The 19,996-nt window shown below is 43.3% G+C and overlaps 2 protein-coding genes across 5 annotated transcripts; both read left to right on the top strand.

Moving 5' to 3' along the window:
- Window positions 1-2,208: 2,208 nt before the first annotated feature.
- Window positions 2,209-14,572, top strand: LOC109475792 (TGF-beta receptor type-2-like). 2 transcript variants are annotated; one of them, XM_019776555.1, is made up of 7 exons: window positions 2,209-2,501; window positions 3,035-3,244; window positions 9,238-9,905; window positions 10,266-10,386; window positions 10,792-10,933; window positions 11,322-11,452; window positions 12,267-14,572. In XM_019776555.1, exons 1-7 carry the CDS (start codon window positions 2,244-2,246, stop codon window positions 12,462-12,464), a joined length of 1,728 nt encoding a protein of 575 aa, XP_019632114.1. In that variant the 5' UTR covers window positions 2,209-2,243; the 3' UTR covers window positions 12,465-14,572. The 2 variants fall into 2 exon arrangements, with proteins under 2 accessions (XP_019632114.1, XP_019632113.1); XM_019776554.1 differs by having other exon boundaries at window positions 2,210-2,501; window positions 3,035-3,290; window positions 9,239-9,905.
- Window positions 14,573-15,623: 1,051 nt separating this feature from the next.
- On the top strand, window positions 15,624-19,972 carry LOC109475790. 3 transcript variants are annotated; one of them, XM_019776550.1, is made up of 5 exons: window positions 15,624-16,006; window positions 16,642-16,710; window positions 17,044-17,301; window positions 17,637-18,113; window positions 18,306-19,972. In XM_019776550.1, the coding sequence occupies exons 2-5, from the start codon at window positions 16,698-16,700 to the stop codon at window positions 19,679-19,681; spliced, it is 2,124 nt and encodes a 707-aa protein (XP_019632109.1). In that variant the 5' UTR covers window positions 15,624-16,006; window positions 16,642-16,697; the 3' UTR covers window positions 19,682-19,972. The 3 variants fall into 3 exon arrangements, with proteins under 3 accessions (XP_019632109.1, XP_019632108.1, XP_019632111.1); XM_019776549.1 differs by lacking the exon at window positions 15,624-16,006 and adding an exon at window positions 16,022-16,335; XM_019776552.1 differs by lacking the exon at window positions 15,624-16,006 and having other exon boundaries at window positions 16,354-16,710.
- Window positions 19,973-19,996: the final 24 nt, after the last annotated feature.

A 19,996-nucleotide genomic window follows, 5' to 3' on the forward strand; every position in this document is an offset into this window, starting at 1 on the left:
CACACACACACACACACACACACACACACACACACACACACACACACACNCACACACACACACACACACACACACACACACACACACACACACACACACACACACACACACACACACACACACACACACACACGCATTCGCCCAATCACTCAAATATTCGATAATTCGCCCACTCGCTCTAACTTGGCAGATCTCTACTGGCGGAAAAGCATTGGGAGATGTCCAAATCAATAGTTTTTAGATCTTCCAGATTCCTTGATACACGTGGGGAGAGACTTACTCGACATTCCTCCCTCCACCCCCGTACATGCATGCAGTTCTCACGGGTATGTCGTTATGTAAGTCCGCATGTTTGCTTATCAAATGAGACTGGTATATGAAGTGTTGTTACAACTTAAAAGAAAGATTCGAGCACATAGATGTATCAGCACATAGAGTTAGGAACGTAATTATGTTCATGGTGCTTCGAGGGACACTTAGCTTGGCACAAACATCATTGCTGACGTACGGATCGTAGAATTCGGCGAAGAAATGGAAACGCCAAATGGTGACTTAACTCCCCTGGTCACTTTCTCTCCGTTTGTATAAATTTTATTGCTTTGGAACCCGCGTTGCTCAGTAGTACGTCTGGTGGAAACTAGTACACATTGAGCTTAGTAGTATATCGTTATATTTTACGGTACTAAATAAAAACACGTAGCCCCCCCCCCTCCCTCTATTTTCGCAGTAGTGCCGCCCTACGGTTGATGACACAAGTTGAAGTTTTGAGTAAGCATGTTTGTAGTCTCAGGTGTGGTGGTGTGGTTCTTCTGCTCGCCTGAGTGCTTTTAAAGGATCACTAGCCGAAATACCGTGTTTGTTGTTCAAACTAGTGCCGAAGCACCAGCTGGGTCCTGTGTATGGGCTGATGTTATCACGGATGACTCATGTGTTGTTGTATGTGGCTTTGGGGGATATCACCAACCGTCTTCAAAACTTCGGACGGAAACATGCTTGTTGTTTTAAAACTCTTTAGTTCTTAGGATGTTGGGATTTTCTTATATTTTCTTCTTTTTTTTCCAGACAGTATTGCAATGAGTATTATACTTGATTGTACAAGCACTTAGCCTTCGGGCATGATTTTGCAAATAAAGTTTCTATATACTAGTAGTCATAAACAACCAGTGCTTCTCACGCATTTCTTACCCATGTACAGTGTATAAGAATATCCCCATATCCTATGTTCTATCCTATAGTTTCAAGAAACATTCTTGACTAGTATCCAGTAAGTTAATTAGACTTTGGGGGCAAATACTAGCCTGGACGTGGGGGCAAAACTAGCCTGGGTACCAAAATGTGATTTTTTTTCGGAGCGAAATCCGGATGGTACCTACATGTAGGCTAGGCAAATGCTAGTTACTGTACATTTTCACGACTGTCATGATCAAGGCTTGCGGAAAACCCCGGTGTGACCCTCCGATTATGACAGTTGTAGTTTGCCATGGCGGCGTGTTAGAAGTCTGGAGTACAGGAACAGGTGCGCGTCAACTACGTACGTGATCATGAGACTCACCAGACATGGTTGTCAAACTTATATTTCACTCCATACCATGGTATGGATGAAATATATTGTTTTCCGCGTGTTTCTTCTTCTCCTCCCCCTCCTTCTGTCGTTTGGTCAGTCAAATGGATTCAACTTTTTCAGCAAAAAAAAAAAGACCCGAAAGAAGCACTGCATGTGGCAATGGGAACTGCATGGGGATATTGGAACACTTGATACTAGAGAGCACGGTCCAATTTGGAACTGAGATACTATGGGGTGAAATACTAATACGCAGGAATTTGCTCCCCAGAAAATCTCGGCCTTTCTAGTTTAAAATCACTTTTACCGATTTGTCGTCGTTGAAATTTACCGGTTTCATATGAATGCCAAGAATGAATGTCCAAGTTGCAACGTATCCCCTAACACCTGTGATTTCTAGCTTCTTGGAACCTAAAGGCAGCAAGGCAACTCGGCGGGCATTTAATATTTTTGGCGACGCCTGTGGGACGGGTCCTTTTTGTAGCTGTTATCTAGCTCTACAGCTTTGTGTTTTCAAAACGTCGTCTATTTTTCCCACTAACGACACCGACGCCACCAGTTTTAAACGTCCTCTTCTATTGACTGCCATGTCCCCAACATTTTTTTGTGTGTAAATAGTGTTATGTTTTATTCGTTATGATACTGACATTACTGTTATGTTGTCCCCGCAGCGCTTGCCCTGATGTCGCCCGCCCGGGCCGCCACCTCGTGCCGCGTCTGCGAGGGAACCACGCCGGTGTGCGACGACGTCACGGGACGTTGTGACGTCAGGTGCGACTACGTCAAGACGTGTGATGGGGATGGCGACGGCTGCGTCGCCACCATGTACCTTGCGCAGGACAACCAGACCTCAGAGATGACGTATGTGGTTGACACGGGGTGCTGGGCGGGGTCAGCCTTCAACACCCTTCAGCCAGACGACTGTAGGGCGGATAATAGGGTAAGTAGTACTAAGTACCCACATGAAATTGAGAAAAGGATAGAGTGAATAGAGAAGAAAGGACGAAATGAAGGAGAACTTATGAAGGGAAGTAAAAATGGAGGGATTGGAAAGAAATTTTCAAAAGAAAGATACAAATTTACCTCGTAAGATAGGTTAGGCACTGGAGGACATAAGGGGCTAAGGTATGTAAAATATGTAAGATATATTATGTAAGATATGTAAAATGTAAAATAGACCTAGGGTAACTCAACGTGATTTTTAGCCTGGGTGCCAGACTGTTCCCAGGCTAGCTCATCGGCTCCAGTCCCAACCTGTCCCCAAGGAAATTATACCATCGACTCTCTCCATTAGACCCTGAGGTGCGAGAGATAAATAATTAGATCCCGAGAGACGACTATGGGATCGGGGCTTGTGGCTTCCCCCGGCCGAAGGGAGTATCGTGTCGTACCGGAATCTGGAACTTACATTTTGTAGGCTACGTGATTTTGTCCCACAGTACTTTAATACATGGATTGTTATTTCTGTTGCAGTTCCCGGGGATGTATACATGTCTGTGCGGGACAGACGAGTGTAACGGAGAGATCATCCTCCCCCATGCCGGAGCGGGCGGTGCCTCGGCCCCGGTCTCGGGAGGCGACATCCCGCCGGACTTCCTGAGAGACCCTCCGTCTCCCCCCGTGGGGTCGGGGGGCTCCCCCTGGCCTGGGGACGGACTAGACGATCCCACTCTGCGTCCGGGGGCTGAGTCCAACAACCACTTCGTCGGTAGCTCTGCCACTGCTAGTGGTAAGTCTGCATGTTCCATCTCTTCAGACATAGTCTATTAATTTAACCAGACAACCAATGAGAGGAGGTCTGTATGCGGGCTATTTCTGTTTTCTCGACAATACCGACCAAACCTACCCCCGTTCGGTAATATTGATAGCTACTATTCGGGTCAAAGGCTAACAAGATGTTTCTGTTCGCGAGCAGACTTCCAATTTACAATTTGGTATGAAGAGAATTCCACTGTTAGTGATGACATGTGTCCAAAACACACTGGAACTCTTCCAATATCTACAAAAGACATAGAACTCCAGTCCATTTAAAGGGGCATCATGTAACATTTTTGCGCCAAAAATTGAAATAATTTAATATAAAAATGTAATTTTACTTCCAGTTTTCAGCGAATATGTGTCAGTGTCTTATTTGCAATATAGTAAGGTTGATTCAACTTAAGAAAGGACAAGAAAATAGACTTTGTATCATCTTAATGTTACATAATGCAGCTTTAAGGAAGTACATGTATCTATTATCACGAGACTCTGTATTCAGTGTGGAAAATGGTTTAAATTAGAAGTGATTTACCAACCAGTCCCGCGCGATGTCTTACATCCATGTAGCAGATGGTTCGTGTAGACAGATTCGCGCCACGCCAGGTCTTACATCTATAGCAGATGGTTCGTGCAGACAGATTCGGGCCATGAAGTGGGAGCGATACTACCTCCTCAGGGTGATGACGTCACGTAGTATCAGGAAAGTTCAAAACCAGCTGTGTGCAGCTTGGGAAACAAGGACGTCCAAAAATCTAAAATCCACGAATTTCTTAGTAAATACATACATATTCTTTTTTTAATCCAGACGCCTACCCGTCTTCTTTCTCAATACGCAAAAAGGATCTTGGATGACGAAAACTGCCTGATATTGCCAAGTCCCTTGATTTCTAAATACGACGTAACATTTTTGCCTTGTAAAACAACAGTGGGGTGTTGATATAACTTACTACATTGAAAGGATGACCAGAAAAAATTGAGTTTGAAAATGCAGTTTTGCCGCCAAAAATTACATTGTATATGCCTCTAACTAAATCACCATCTTATAAAAGATCATAAAAGTTAGAGACATGTTCTTGTTCGTCCCTACGTGGCAAAGTATCCAAGTTTTAATTGGCAGAGGTTCGCATCCCTCACAGATGTTTCAATCCCCGACCGTGATTAAATCACCATCCTATAAAAGTTAAAAACACGTTCTTGTTCGTCCCTCGGTGACCCTCGGTGGGTGAATTCAAAGTTTTGATTGGCAGAAGCTCACATCCCTCACAGATGGGACTTCCTGTGTTGTCTAAAAGAGGAGGCCTGTCACCCCCAGCTTCGAACGTTTGTCTGCAAACCTCGTTTTTCCCATTTAAACAAGATCGGGGGCGGCTTGACGGGTCTCCTCGCCGCAAGAGTCTGTCGTCTGAGTCCTGGAACAGATGGGGCGACTTCCTCAATCGTCTGACACAAAACGTAATCTCCAACAAGCAGATTCTTTGGGGGAATGGGAGTCAATACTGGCCTCCTGTAACCATTTATGTTCGCGGCAGCAAAAGTTCGCGGTCTGAGAAAAATAGAGTCATGTTCGCGGAACAATACATTCTCGGTGGCGGCAAGTGCAGAAAAAAAAAGTCGGCGAATTATCTGTTCACGGTAATGATAAGTAACCCAGTGGCGGCGGAGAGTTTGCAGACTGGGGCCCGATAATCCTATCTGGCTCCCAGGGTAGCTCCAAGAAACAACTGCCCAAAGACTGGTCAGATGTCCTTAGCTGACCGACACGACACAACGGCGACCTAACATTCCTCCCCACAGTTCCCACAGGTGTACGTTCCGTGCAACAGGTGTGTCTTAAACCTGTCCTTGTCTTGTCGACATCTCAGACACTTCGGCGACTCTCTTCAAGTCCAAAACAAGCTGTTGGTGGCACAACAACATAGCGTGTACAGGGTGTGACCTTGCGACCTCAGTGTTTACTAAAGCGGCGAACTTAAGAAAACAAATATGAACTGACGTAAGAATAGAAGAATCCTGTTGTGTGAAACACTTCCATCAGTAGTCTAAGGGCACAGATTGTTGAAGTATTCGCCGAAATAGGAGACTTGATCCGGAAGATATGATTATACTATAATAATACATAAATTTCTGATCAGTCGGCTGAAGTTCGTGAGCATTCTGTGCAGATTTAGGCCATGACTACCTTTCTGCACTAATCGAAAAGAATTTGCGTTAAATTTAATTCAAGTTTTACCCCCCGAACACTGCTGACCTACACCCGAACACCAGCCAACCACCAGCCAACCATGGCCGATTACCTTCCGTCCACACCCGAAACATGTTGAGACATTCGGTTGGCGCAGCCGAACAGTAGCCGACCTACCCAAACACCAGCCGGCCGATCCGACCTTGCTCCCGACCTACATACAACAATGGTTTGAGAGAGTTTGGTAGTGACAGGGGCTTTACGGGCTAGCCAACTATAGTGCCCCCCCCCAGAAAACTGCTTGGGGATTAAATCTTGGGACCTGTTTCTACTTTAAGATCGAATGAGTGAATCACCATCAAAGGCCAAAGATGACTGTCTTGTCTCCAGCCCTAGACAAAATAGGAAGTCACGCGGATTGAAACCTGTCCAAAGTAGCTGTACGTCTTCAACTGCAAACTATCTCAAGTGGGGGTAAAAATCACAGCAGTGTGGTGCATGGCAGCACGTGTGGCAGGCAGGCTAGTCCCTGCAAAGAACCACAAAACTCTACTCTCCAAGCAGATTCATTCCATGGCAGGGAACGATCAAATTCGCCACCGAGTTACCATTTGCTGATGTTTGCAGGCAGCCTATATATTCTTCCCTTGTCCCCGAGAATCTTCTTGGAGATTAGCAAAATGCCAGGTTTTTATAATAAAGTCGTTTTATCTGACGTTTGGGTAAACACCGTCTACCCTAGAGATAACAATAGTCTCTACCACAGTGCATAGAGGGGAGGTCTGCATGGTGATAGCACCACATGTGCCATTGATATATGGGTGAACAGAAGTTGAACATCATGTACGTAAAAGGAAAGTGTCTGACATACGATGTCGATGTTCTGTCTACAATAACCGGAGATGAGAGGAAATGGCATTCGGACGTGGGTGACCGTACGTGCTCCCGGGATAGGGCGCTGGTCTAACCTTGTCCCACCCTGGAACAAGGAACCAGCTTTCCCAGACGTGGGTCTGCTGATGCACAAGTGATGGCACGTGACAAGTCTGGTTTGTACGGGGCAAGTGTGTGGGCAGACGACCAAGTGTAGCCTTCAGGCAGATGTTGGGGGGATCGTAACATTTTCTGACAGCCGGTTTCTCTGACAGAACAGCCGGGCTTCTCTGACAGCACAACCGGGCTTCTCTGACAGCACAGTCGGACTTCTCTGACAGCACAACCGGGCTTCTCTGACAGCACAACCGGGCTTCTCTGACAGCACAACCGGGCTTCTCTGACAGCACAGCCGGGCTTCTCTGACAGCACAGCCGGGCTTCTCTGACAGCACAACCGGACTTCTCTGACAGCACAGTTGGGCTTCTCTGACAGCACAGCCAGGCTTCTCTGACAGCACAGTCGGACTTCTCTGACAGGACAGCCAGTTTCTCTGACAGCACCGCCGGGCTTCCCTGACAGCACCGCCGGGCTTCTCTGACAGCAAAGCCGGGCATCTCTGGCATCACCGCCGGGCTTCTCTGACAGCACAGTCGGACTTTTGACAGCACAGTCAGGCTTCTCTGATAGCACAGCTGGGTTCTTCTGACAGCACAGCTTTAAAAACATATTTCTTGTTGTATATAGGGAGTTCTGACTATTATATACTGTGTGTTTTGATTACACTTATAGTTTTCATTATGCTTAGCCACAGGCATACAAAATTCAGCTGGCCTGTGACGGAAATGTTTGTCGTAGATTGTTCCAAGGAAATTATGAAATACAGTATCGGCTTATAAGCCTTCCCTGCCACGTGAACTTTGGGCTTCTCTCGCCAACGTCTTCCTGACTCAGAGGGAAAAATTGGTCCCGTGGGAAGCGGCACAGGAACTGGTGAGAAGGTGGGCGTGACGTGTGGGCCTCTGGACGCGTGCCAGGCGGAGGAGGGAGGGGGCGGCGCGACATCTGGGACACCGGATCCCGTGGGCATGTCGGGTTATATACGGTAGAGTCTTACTGAGGGAGAAAGTTCAGAGAAAGGTGCTCCATCTGTACATCAGGACAACTCATTAATGAAAGAATAAAATCCCATGAATAAAAAGACTCTCATAAGGATCTCATAACACAACCAAGACATACGGGCCCCAGTCTGAGTAATAGTTGACCCATCTACGCCCTTCCTGTACCACACGTTGACAAGTACTAACTAACTTCAAGGAAAAGTCAGCTTTCACGATATTGGGTCAACTCCTCATTTCCCTTCTTGGGGGGCGTCCAACTTTTATGCTGACTAAGAGTTCAACTTCCTCACACGTCCTCATTAAAAATTGCTCCCTGTTGCTTCATTGGTGGGTCCCACGCACACAGATTGAGCGTTCGGCGTTGCTCAGGGTCTAACATGATAAAATTTCCATGGGGTCTTGTTGGCCCTGGAGCTGAGATCCCGCCCTGGCAACTGCCTGGCACCCATGCTATTCGGCAACTGACCGACATCTGTCCATGTACTTTACATCTAGATATCTTCCCAAATACATGTATATACAGTCCCATACAGTTATACATTTTTTCCGTACATATTTTTAATTTGTTCAACTCCAAGTTGGCATTTTTTTCTCACACAGGGATTGGTAATATTCAACAAACAAACAAACAAACAAACAAACAAACAAACAAACAAACAACAAACACTACCCTGTTTGTGAAGAGGAAAACAAAATTCCACGACGACACGTCGCCTAAATCTTTCCTTCCTGTCATTGATTTCTTTCAGCTTTGCAGTCCGTTCCAGAAAACCTGTTTATGTTGAGATTTTCCCCCAGGACTTCTGGGAAGTGTAACCGTGCGATAACACTTGGTGTAAGCGGAAGCGAAGCCCCGTTATCACATGTTCATCTCCTGCACGTATCAGCGGCAAGAGGATGTGGTTACTGGAACGTAAACTTGAAGTTCCAGCTGAAGTCAAACGTCAAGAAGAACAGAACCTTCTGTCAGACTTTGGGGCACCAAGTCAAGAGGGTTTGGAGCCGGAGGTTCCCTCCTATCTGCAAAAGTCTCGTGATTAAGAAAAGCGCTGTCGTCTTGGAGTGGAGAAGAAAAACATACAATGGAAAACAATGTGAAGTACAAATGAGTGACGAAGGGCTTTGGTCCAATGCGTTCACAGCTCGCGGAAACTTGTTGGAGTGCCATATCTGTAAACCATTATGGGTCCTTTATTTGACTATATGTTCCTACTTTATACATTTATTATTTAGAGCTCTGGTTGCCTCTACTCGGCGTACAACTTTGAGTTTTAAGGATTCAATGTCTAAAGAATGAGTAACATTTAACATACCTGTTGACACCTTCCGCAACACTGGCCACCCACTGCGCGAACAACCATGTATTTACAATAGACCTACTGACTATGTACTTGTTCCCACTACGCCATCTTGCGATATTTGCGCAACCTGATGCGTCGTCCGCATTACATTGCAGTTCTCTGTTACTGTACAAATGAATGGTATGAGAGTGAACACAGAGTCACGTCATGCAAGCTGGTCGGCAGATTGTTCTGTTGGTCGGCAGAACAAAGGAACTCACCATGAATTTTCGGTCGATCTCGTCAACCTTCGTTGCGTTAGATGTGTGATGACGAGATCGACTAGAATTTATGGTGAGTTCCTTTCTTGTGTTGGACTTTACAACTATGGATACTACCAACACAGTTGAGCTTTTATTCGAGCAGATTGTTCTAAAATGCAATTTTCCATGTTCCCTCCCAGCTGACAGAGCCTACGGACCAGACAACACCAGTATGCTGATCGGCATCGTCACCATCCTGCCTGCCGTACTGGTCCTGGTCCTCCTCATCTTCGCCGCGTACGTGCTCTACCGCCGGAGACACCCGAAGAACCCGCCTTCGTCAATCTTCGGCTCCGAGGACGGCAACGGAAACTACCAAATAAAGCTGGACGACTTCGACTCGGAGATGGCCGCCGACCCGAGCCTGGAGAACACACTGAACCACAATGAGGAGCACCTGCCCATCAAACTGGACACTTCTGTCGGGAAGGGCCGCTTCGCAGAGGTCTGGAAGGGAAAACTCTTCCAGGAAAGCGAGGACAGGTTCGTCACCGTCGCCGTCAAGATCTTCCGCTACGACGAGAAGCAGTCTTGGCAGCGGGAGAAAGACGTCTTCTCAGACCCTGCTCTGAAGCATCCCAACATCTTAGACTTTCTGACGGCCGAGGAGCGGGGGAGCGGCATCGATCGGCAGTACTGGCTCATCACCAGTTACCATAGTAACGGCTGTCTGAGGGCGTACCTCGGCCGCCATGTGCTGACGTGGGAGCAGCTGTGTGTGATGAGTCAGACCACGGTGGCAGGGCTGGCCTACCTGCACGCAGACAGGGCCACGGACGGAGCCGCCAAGATGCCGATCGCTCACAGGTGAGATGCACTCATACACTGCACGTAAAGTCGGATTCACCAATGGTAGTAAAATGCCAGTAAAGTCGGACAATGTTTGCTTTGTAAACAGTACCGGACTTCACAATGGTAGTAAAGAAGAGTTAAATCTGGTAATCTCGTAATCACCGTACTTGACTTTTATGTGTTTACTACCATCGTACAATCCAGTAGTGTTTATACAAAGTAAGATGGTCTATGCCTTATACGAGCGTATCATAACTTTTTTGAGGGACAAGAACATTCAAGACGTATAAAAAAAGACCAGACGGAAATTAGTGCCGCCGAAAGTCACTACGAACTGTTTGCTAACCGCTGTTTTGGGTTTGTTTTTCCGCCCAGGGACGTGAAGAGCTCGAACGTGCTGGTGAAGAGTGACGGGACCTGCTGCCTGGCTGACTTCGGGCTGGCCCTCAACCTGGACCCGACCATACGGGTGGAGGAGTACGCTAACAGCGGCCAGGTCAGTTCAGTTCAGAGTGTGGGCTCCGTAAGGAAGCGTTTACTTGTAGAATGTTACGAAAAGTATATTTCTTAGACTCTACAAGGGTTTTGGTGGAAGCCTTTTTGTACAATTACGAAATATTGACCAACCTATATCTAGATATGTATCTCAATAGTCAAAGACATTATGTACTTGCTCTAGAACTGAGATGAAGAGTACACAAGGCAATTTCAAAGCAGTAAAATTAGATTTTCAGTCGCATGAAATAATTACAAATATATGCTGAGAAATGGCAGTAAATGTCAATATCAGACATATTGATTCATTCAGAATATTTTAGTTTGTTTTGCCGCGTTAAAACTGCATTGGATGTCTTCAAAGAAGAAGTACAACTGTAATTAACTGTAGAATCCCCGTGGACAGGTGGGTACGCCCAGGTACATGGCTCCGGAGGCGCTGGAGTCACGTGTGAACCTGGTGAACCTGGAGTCCTTCAAACAGATCGACGTGTACGCCCTGGGACTGGTCCTGTGGGAGATGCTGGCCAGGTGTGAGGTCACTGGAGGTCAGTATAAAACCTTTTTTATGAGGCCACATCAAGGCCAAGGCAAAAAAATGTTGTGTTTCCTGTTTCCCAACCAACCCTAGAAAAAACTGCCGACCATAGCCTTTTTTGTGGATCCCTGCATGGGACATACATTTTTCAAACTGATTGACCTTTTCTAGCTGCATGATCTGACACCTGAGTGATGAAACATTGTAAAATCAGTTTTCGAACATTGACATGGAAAGTATAAATGAAAGTTTCACTTTGTTAAACTGTATTGTATAAGATCACTAGAGATCGCCAAAGTCTTATCTCCTTCCAAACTGTAATTGAATTTATTTCATGGATGGAGTGTTTAAAACATAATAGGAGAGCTGTTGTATAACCTAGTACGGTATATTTCCAGATGTGGGCCCCTACCAACCAGCGTTTGCTGACAAGCTGAGCGGTGACCACCCTGGGATCGACACCATGAAGGACGTGGTGATCCGGGAACGAGAGAGACCAGACATCCCATCCCGTTGGTTGGCGCATCAGGTGAGTTGAGATTCTACTAAACTAAAGTTACTTTGAAATTAAATTCCTCAAGTTTGACTCTAAGGCCACAGCAAGTAATTTTTATGGATGACATCAGCGCGCATTAATTTTCGGCAGATTTTGAAAAAAACAAACAAGAAGTTTCGTTGCCTTCTGACAGTGGGCAACATGACGAAAATGGGCAAAGATGTCTGCTGCCATGCCGGAAGGCGGATGGCAGATAACTATGAATAGAGGAGACAAGACAAGACTCTGATCTAATGTTTTATTTCTTACTTTGATGCAGTGACATGTGATACTGGCTGTGTATATGTGATGTTCCTACTGAATCAAAACCATTTGTACAATGATAGAGTAAAAAAATTGAAAATGTGGGAACCTTGCATTTTTCGGACCGCCTTGTTTTTTTTCGCCTGCTCGCATTAGATTTGGAGTCTGCGGAGGATGTCATCCATAAAATTTACTTGCTGTGGCCTAACATAACAAACTGTAGTTAACTGTTGACGAGTAAGTTTTTGCCACTAGAAACTGCTTCTTTCTATCTGTAATATTTGACCTTACTGCTTTGTCCACACATCCTTTCATCTTGATAGTTTGTACTTTGACCTAATGACCTTACTACTAGTATCTTGAAATTTTGTCCTTTGACCAAATGACCTTATTGCTTTGTCCTTTCATATTGATACCTTGTCCTTTGACCTAATGACCTTCCTATCGAGTGTCCTATCTTGATATTTTGGACCAAATGACCTTATTGCTTTGTCCTTTCATCTTGACACTTTGTCCTTTGATCTAATGACCTTGACCCTTCCAGGGACTGTGCCGAATGTCAGAGATCATCGAGGACTGTTGGGATCACGATGGCGAGGCTCGCATCACCGCGTCGTGCGCAGAAGAAAGAATAAACGAGCTGAAGAAGCGCCAGTTCACCGCCATTACCATAGACTCAGAGGACGACGAAAAAGAACCCCTCAGACCAAAAACAAGATATATCGAAGAAACAGACGTATAGCAGATATATACTTCAAATGTACAAAAGCTTGCGTTCTACATGTTAACTATAGTTTGTATGTACGTAGATATGATACATCAGGAAAATATCATAAACAACATAATGATACACAGTATTTTACAAATTTTAAACTTGTTCAAGTCTTGAAATTGGAAACTTGTTTCAGTGCGATTTGGTGATGTTTTCCAGTGATAATTTTCCTATGTCAGCATGTGGGTACTTGTAATGTAATCTGATTTTGTGCAATTTGTTTATTACATACCAATACTAGATCTCTGATATGGACATAAATGCTTTAGTTTGGAAAAACAGAACTTGTATATAACTGTCTCTGAGTCAGCATATCTACAGTAGTCACCATTTCTAACTGTGCTTGTAGCTACTAACTAATCTTCCAAAGGGTGGGTTTGATATTAAATGAATCATTATTTTTTGCTCTGCAGTGCTGGAAAAAAATATCGAATACATTGATACAGTATACTTGAACTTTTTGGCAATTAAGCAGATTTTAAGAGTTTATAGCAACAAATGGGATAATATTTGAACTAATAAAATAGTGAAATTTTACTTGAATTAGGGCATATCTAACTTTTAGATCAAATAAAAAAAGGCCATTGGCAAAAGGGGTTATAAAGAAGTTATAAGATATGCTTATTCGTGTATTTGTATAGCCCTCAATGCTCTTTCAAAACTTGTCATACATAGACGATTGTAGCATGGATATTGTAAAGTGGTATGGATATTGCTATGTAAAATGCAGAAGTAAAAGTGACGCACAACGTAATAAATGAACCCAGGGAATCAAGGAAATTTATTTTGGGATTTGCAAAACTGAAAATGTCTTTAAACAAATAAAAACATATTGATATAAGATAAACACTTCCAAATGGAAACTATTCCTGCTAAAATACATATATCACAGACATTAGCGCCAATCTGATTGGTCTATCATACAGCTACCGATCTGATTTCTCTGTCATCTGATTGGCTTAAATAATAGATGCTCTTGACTAATCTGATTGGTCAGCCGTACGGCATGCTCATTGGTCACCTGGACTGTTTTCTTTTGGAATCTGATTGGCTTAATCAAAAGTTGAGTAATTAAAAAAGCCCTTTCGTTCCTTGTATAACATTGTAAATAGTTGTGTATAAATATGTATACATTACATTCTATTTTTCTAGCTACTAAACGTGGTTGCTGGTCGCCATCTTTCTTTCATCTCCCTTTTCCTTTAAAGTTCTGAGAACTAATTCTAACATCTGGATTTACTTCCACTAACTTTCTGGGTGACTCTGTTACCATCATGTTATCTTTTTTGCTTTGGGAGCTAGGAGAAATTGTAATTAAATCTATATATACATGAATAGCCATTCTAAATGGTTCTTCTGTTTATAACTTGGTACATAAAGCTATTTTTTGTAACAACACTATATTTCAGGGGTAGATTTGTTCCAGCACAACAATGTGTAACTGTAAGTGCACAGATACTACCAATGCTGTACTACGGTATTGTAATCTACGAGCAGATCTTTTGGTGGCCGCAAAGACAATGAAATTGGCCAGGCAGTGCCCATTTGCCAGGCAGTTATTTAGTTTGTTTGTTTACATGTAATCAAAGAAAACTAATAAAATGCCAGACAGTTACCATTTACCCAAACATAAAAGATACCAATAAAAAGGGACTGAAACAAATAAAAAATAGGTCAAGGCCCAAACCTCTGCTTGGAGAGCACTACTATTACGACAGGAACAATGTAGCACAAATGTACTACTAGTAAACTTTGCTAGCACATTGATGTTAATTTATGTTACAGCACCTTAATAGTGTCTGATACTTCTAAAGCCTTACAATATGAATATACAAAAGCTGTGAGTCAATGTTGGTGTGCTAGAAAAACAGGTGTTGGTACATTTTTCTGCAGATCATGCTTTGCTTTGATTGATGCTTGTCTCCTGACCTAGTATGACTAACCGGTGTTATGTTTATTAACTATTTTGTACATATAACTCCTGTAAATAATGTCCTGCTGAGAGCACAAATAATATGGATGGATTATTGGAGGGGGAACCTCAATAAAAGCTAACTTGGAAAATAAGACTGCGTCTGTACTCTAATGTTTCATTTTTACCTCCATGAAATGTGTCATGGAGGTTATATTTTCAGTTGCGTTTATCTGTCCGTCCGTCCGTCCTTCCGTCCTTCCGTCTGTCTGTTGGTCAACAAGATAACTCAAGAACGCCTGGATGGATTGGTTTCATACTTGGTGTGTTGGTAGGGTGTGACGAAAACTGGAAATGATGAGATTTTGGTCCCCCTAGTGGCTTCCCTTGGTACTTCTGTAATTTCCGGTTTTGATATCTCGCGATCTGGACATGCTAGGGTCATGAAATTTTGATGGAAGGTAGCTCTCGTGCTTGGAAAGAAGTCATATGAGTTTGGGCCCCCTAGCGGCTTGTTCTGGAACTGCAGGGCACTTTCTGTCGAAATGTTTAAAAGCCAATAAGTCCAGACAGGAACAACATATTTTCATTATTTTTGGTGTGTAGGTAGCTGAGAGAGAGATGCACATAATTAAATGTAAATTATGCAAATGAGGACTTTACTTGCATAATTAATGAGGAAATTCTATTACAGTGTTTTACATTATACTATGTAACCTATGGCAGGCGGAACTTCAACAGATACTAATTATGCAAATGATGACCTAATTTGCATAATTAATGTGAAAATTCTATGATTTCGTAATGGTGAATGATGAGAATGTCATACTTGGGACATCTGTAAGTTAATCAAAAGTTAACATACATCACGATGCATATATCATGTTAATGCAGAGGTCATTTGAACAATTAAAGAAGAAATTTACATTTACATATCAAGATCATATTTCATGGAGGTATGAGATCTCGGAATTCTAGTTCTAAAATATTTTTTTAGAAAATTTGTTTTCTCTTAGAAATATCGTAGAGTGGAGCTTGCTGCTTCTATGTACAGTAGATTTCTCATATTATTCACTTTTCACAGACATAATACTAGTGATAAGAACATACAGAGTCACTCTGAAATTAAAGCACTACCACGACTATTAAAAAAACACCAGAATGCACCCCCAAAACTAGTCTCAACCAGACTCCTTTTGCAGGCTGAATAAATTGTAGAAATCAGTCTAAAAAGGGTATTAATTGGCCAGAGAAGTTTACTAGCCTTTTTAGACCTATTTCTACGATTTATTCAGCCTGCAAAAGGAGTCTGATGGAGACTACCCCAAAACTGACCTGAACACAGTCTGTATAAACTGTTCATTCCCACTGGACTATACATTGACACAAATGACAAATCAGGGGAAAAAACTACAAAATATACACCTGTATTAATGTAGCCAGCAGGCCTATTGAGTCAAAATAACTCAATTACACCAATTCGACAACCACGGTTAGACCACAACAGTGACAAAGCCAACCTGTGAACTTTGACCGTCTGGCCTTATAAGGAGTGTGTTACAGGTGCATTCAGGTGTAACGGATCAAACACAGGAATTCGGTAAGGGGGGGCGGGGCGGTGTTTGATTTAAGGTCATTGTTAAAAACAGAAGAATGTTGATTAATGCATGTTTTTGCTGAAAATACCAGGTTAAATTTCATTATGATGAAAATGCTTTTGCCAGAATCACCAACAAGAGTCATTCAGTAAACAACTACATTCTACCTCCATGGTCCCTGCCATTGTTTCTGGTTGCTGGACAGTCAATGTTTCTGAGTTTATGGGGTCAATTCACTATTCAAGCTTCTGGAAAAGCCACAGTGGGGAGTACTAATGTTTATGGCAGGACCCAGGGTCCTCAAGAAAACGGTTCTTTGTCTTGAGGAAAGGTAAGCTGTTTTACCAGCTGATGTTAGATCATGTTAGGCTATCAGAGAACCAAAAATATTTCAATACATGATTGTCAAGTCAGTGATCGTGAATAGTTTTATCAGGTTGGTAAGCTTGACTTTTCTTCTGTAACTTTTATAAAATCAACATTTTGTTTTACTTCCTGGTAATGTGCAGTATAACAGGTGTATATACAGTGTTATGTTTGGACTTTGGACTCTCTTTGTGTTTAAAAATTTGTACAGATTTTGCTGTCAATAGTATGCTTTGCTTGCCATTAAACATTTCTAATGTAATTTTTTCAGGCATATTGATGTGAGAGTTTTGAAACTGAGTGGACAGCAAAGTGTTAGTTTGCAACATGTCTACACAAGGTGAGATCACAGAATCATACAGAATACTTTACTTAACACATCAAGTTCAATGTTTATCATGTAACTTTATGTTGTCTCCATAGTCAGGGCTGCTGGTTTGGCAGCCTAATAATGCTGAAGTTATACCAACTTAAAAATACATTTTATGAAGATATACACAAAGATCTACACCGATCAGAAACTTGTGAACTTAACTGAACTTCTGTTATGACTTACACTGAGTCTTGACATTATCATTAACGCTCACATTTTGCTCGAAACATCTTTAAAATTGCACATGTATTTCATTTACAAAATGTATTTCCCCATAGTATACTGCATGTTGCCTTGCAGGTGTCAGGAGATATTTTATCCTCGTAAAGAACAAGGTGAGCTCAGACTGGAAGGACCTGGCTTGGTGTCTGGGGTTTGAGACACCAGACATAGAAAACATTGAAGACAAACGGCGGGATGACAAGTCTCGCTGTATGGAGCTACTGCAGGAATGGCACAAGCGGAAGGGAAACGCGGCCACCATACATTTGCTGATGGAGGCACTACAAGAGGCAGAGCTACAACATGTAGTGGACAGTCTGAAGGATAGATATCCTGGTATGACTTTTACATCTGAAAGAAAAGTATTATTCAGTTTTTTTTTTAAATCCAGTCCTGATTATTCCCTCTCATTCCCTTTCATAAATGATCATGTCATTTAGACAATTCCATTATTTTCAACTGACAACTACTACCTTCCTATCTCGTCTCTTGACCTTTTCCTGGTCGTTGGCGGGACAAGGTAGAAGTGAGGATGGACTGACAAGTCAGACAACTATGACTTTCTATATTTTCTGAAATGTAGATATTGTGTGTTTGTACACGTACAGCCACTGTTCATTATTTACTTATGATATTACTGAACTGAATGCAAATTGTACCTTTCTCAACAGAGATAAATGAAAACCCAAGGTCACCCGCAAGAAGTTCCGTACCCCTAGCAGACCTTCCTGTACATCTATACTTGGGTGCAGTGCAGCAAGAAACTGCTACAAAAGCACAGACTGGGGACATCGATGCCAGGGTCTCAGAACGGCTGCTGGAACTGGAGAGAACACTATTCACTGAAGATGTACTAAAAGACCGCAGGCGTTACAACAAAACACGAGAAATTTTCCTGTCGCACAAAGCTTTGTTGAAGGACTCTTTCCCAGGATCGATCCTCCTCCTCCTGACGTTCCTGCGCCAGACTGATGTGGACAGGTTCTACCACAACCACTACAGGGTGGGGGAGGGAACCCTGTCTCAACAACTCTCACACATCCTCATCTCAGACGACCTACAGGACAAGGTCAAGGGCGCCCAGCTGATCGTGAGGCTCCAGGTGAAGCATGAAGACTATGTGCGAGTACGAGCCAGGCTGGGGCGAGGTGAGAACCTCATGTACAATTTATAGTCTTGTTGTTGAGAAATAGATGGGTACAGCAATCATTTGCTAGTAATTACTTCATCAATTTCAGCACAAAAAGTGCCAAGAACATAACAGCAAAATCTTTAAATAGTTTCAAACATCTCAACGTACCTGACATAATAATTCTAACTCCATCATTCCTAATGAACAGGACTGGACCATACCACTTCTGTCGACAACCTGCTGGCCCTGCCACCCCGCTGCAGACACGTGGACCATTCCAGCCTGAGAGGCCTGGACCTGGCTGTGATTGGTCGAGAAGACCGAGACCTGGCTGTGATTGGTCAAGAGAACCGGCCCTACATAGATGGGACTGATGACATCACCGTGCCGTACAGACAAGTACAGTCAGCCGTACGAGCAACTAGAGAGAAATCCAAACAAGAGGTGAAAGATCAGTTTGAGACCAAGCTGGGGCAGGTGAAAAAAGAGGTAAAGATGCTGAAAGAGAAAAATGAGAAAGCTGAGAAAATCCTCCTGGAACATAAGGCAGAAATGCAGAAGCTTCAAGAGACCAATGAGTACATGAAGAAGCTTCTGACTATCAAGCAACCAGTTGTGAGAGAAAGTCAGCAACAAGACCCAGTAAAAACCATGTCAGGACAACATTCTATGGATAAACCCACAGCTGCAATAGATACAGGACAAGTCAAACTGTCAGTGGTTAAGTCTAAAAGGTATGTTAAAGGTGCCAATGTCAGATTTGGAGGAAGGGGATCAGGTAGGGGGAAATTTAACTGTCCTATAGGAGTAGCTGTTTCACAAGACAATAAGGTTTACATTGCTGATCGGTATAACAGCAGAATCCAGGTGTGCACAATTGCAATGAATGGTGTTTACATTAGACAGTTCACAACAACTCTGCCTGGGGAAACTAGTGGAGAGTTAGAACCACATGATGTTGCTGTAGATAGAAATGACAACCAGTGGGTGGTGGGTGATGATCATGTAGTGCAGTATTCCAGGGAAGGTAGCTGTTTGGTCAACATAGATCTGCTACAAAGGCCTACCGGTATTACTAGTATGTTCCCCCGTGGCATAACTGTAGCTATGGCAACAGAACAGGTGATTGTTACAGAGTGTGATGGGCAGAATGGTCAACTTCGAGTCTTTAACCAAGATGGTTCTGAGGTAGGGACATATGGGGCAGGACATAAGTCACCAGAGCCTTGGTGGCCAGGATATGTCACTGTGGATGGGGAAGGGAACATTCTGGTCACTGACTACAGAAATCACTGTGTCCATGTCTTGGACAGAGAGGGGAACTTCAAGTTCAAGTTTGGGACTAAGGGATCTGATAAAAGTCAGCTGAAAAATCCCAGAGGCATTTGTGCTGATGGGATGGGAAACATCATTGTGGCCGACAAAGGAAATCATTGTGTGAAAAAGTTTGACAGTCAGGGCAGATTTCTGTGTTACATTGGAAGTGGTATGAAGGGTCCTCAGGCTGTTACTGTGTCACCAGGTGGAGATGTGGTGGTGACTGATGTTGAGGATCACATGGTGTCAGTCTGGACCCAGGGTTAGTGCTGTACCATGCAGAGGGAAGATCATTCACAGCTTGAGTTGCCGTGCAAAATCTTTGCGTTCATTGGGTTATTCGCAGTGTCCATCATTGATGCAGTGTCCAAATTGATGCTGCTCATTCCAGACAGAAACTCAACACGTCATGTGTGTTGTGAAATTTTGCTTGTTGTGCAAGTCATTACAATTTGGAGGATATCAAATAAAAATTTGAAATATTTTTTTCTTGTATGACTGGTTTTTAAGCAAACATACTACATACGGAAGTATGATGACACTAGAATATACCCCCAACCAGCCCCCAACATATTATTGTAA

This window comes from Branchiostoma belcheri, unplaced genomic scaffold, assembly GCF_001625305.1.
Source record: "Branchiostoma belcheri isolate BF01 breed outbred unplaced genomic scaffold, Haploidv18h27 scaffold35, whole genome shotgun sequence".
Classification (NCBI taxonomy): domain Eukaryota; kingdom Metazoa; phylum Chordata; class Leptocardii; order Amphioxiformes; family Branchiostomatidae; genus Branchiostoma; species Branchiostoma belcheri.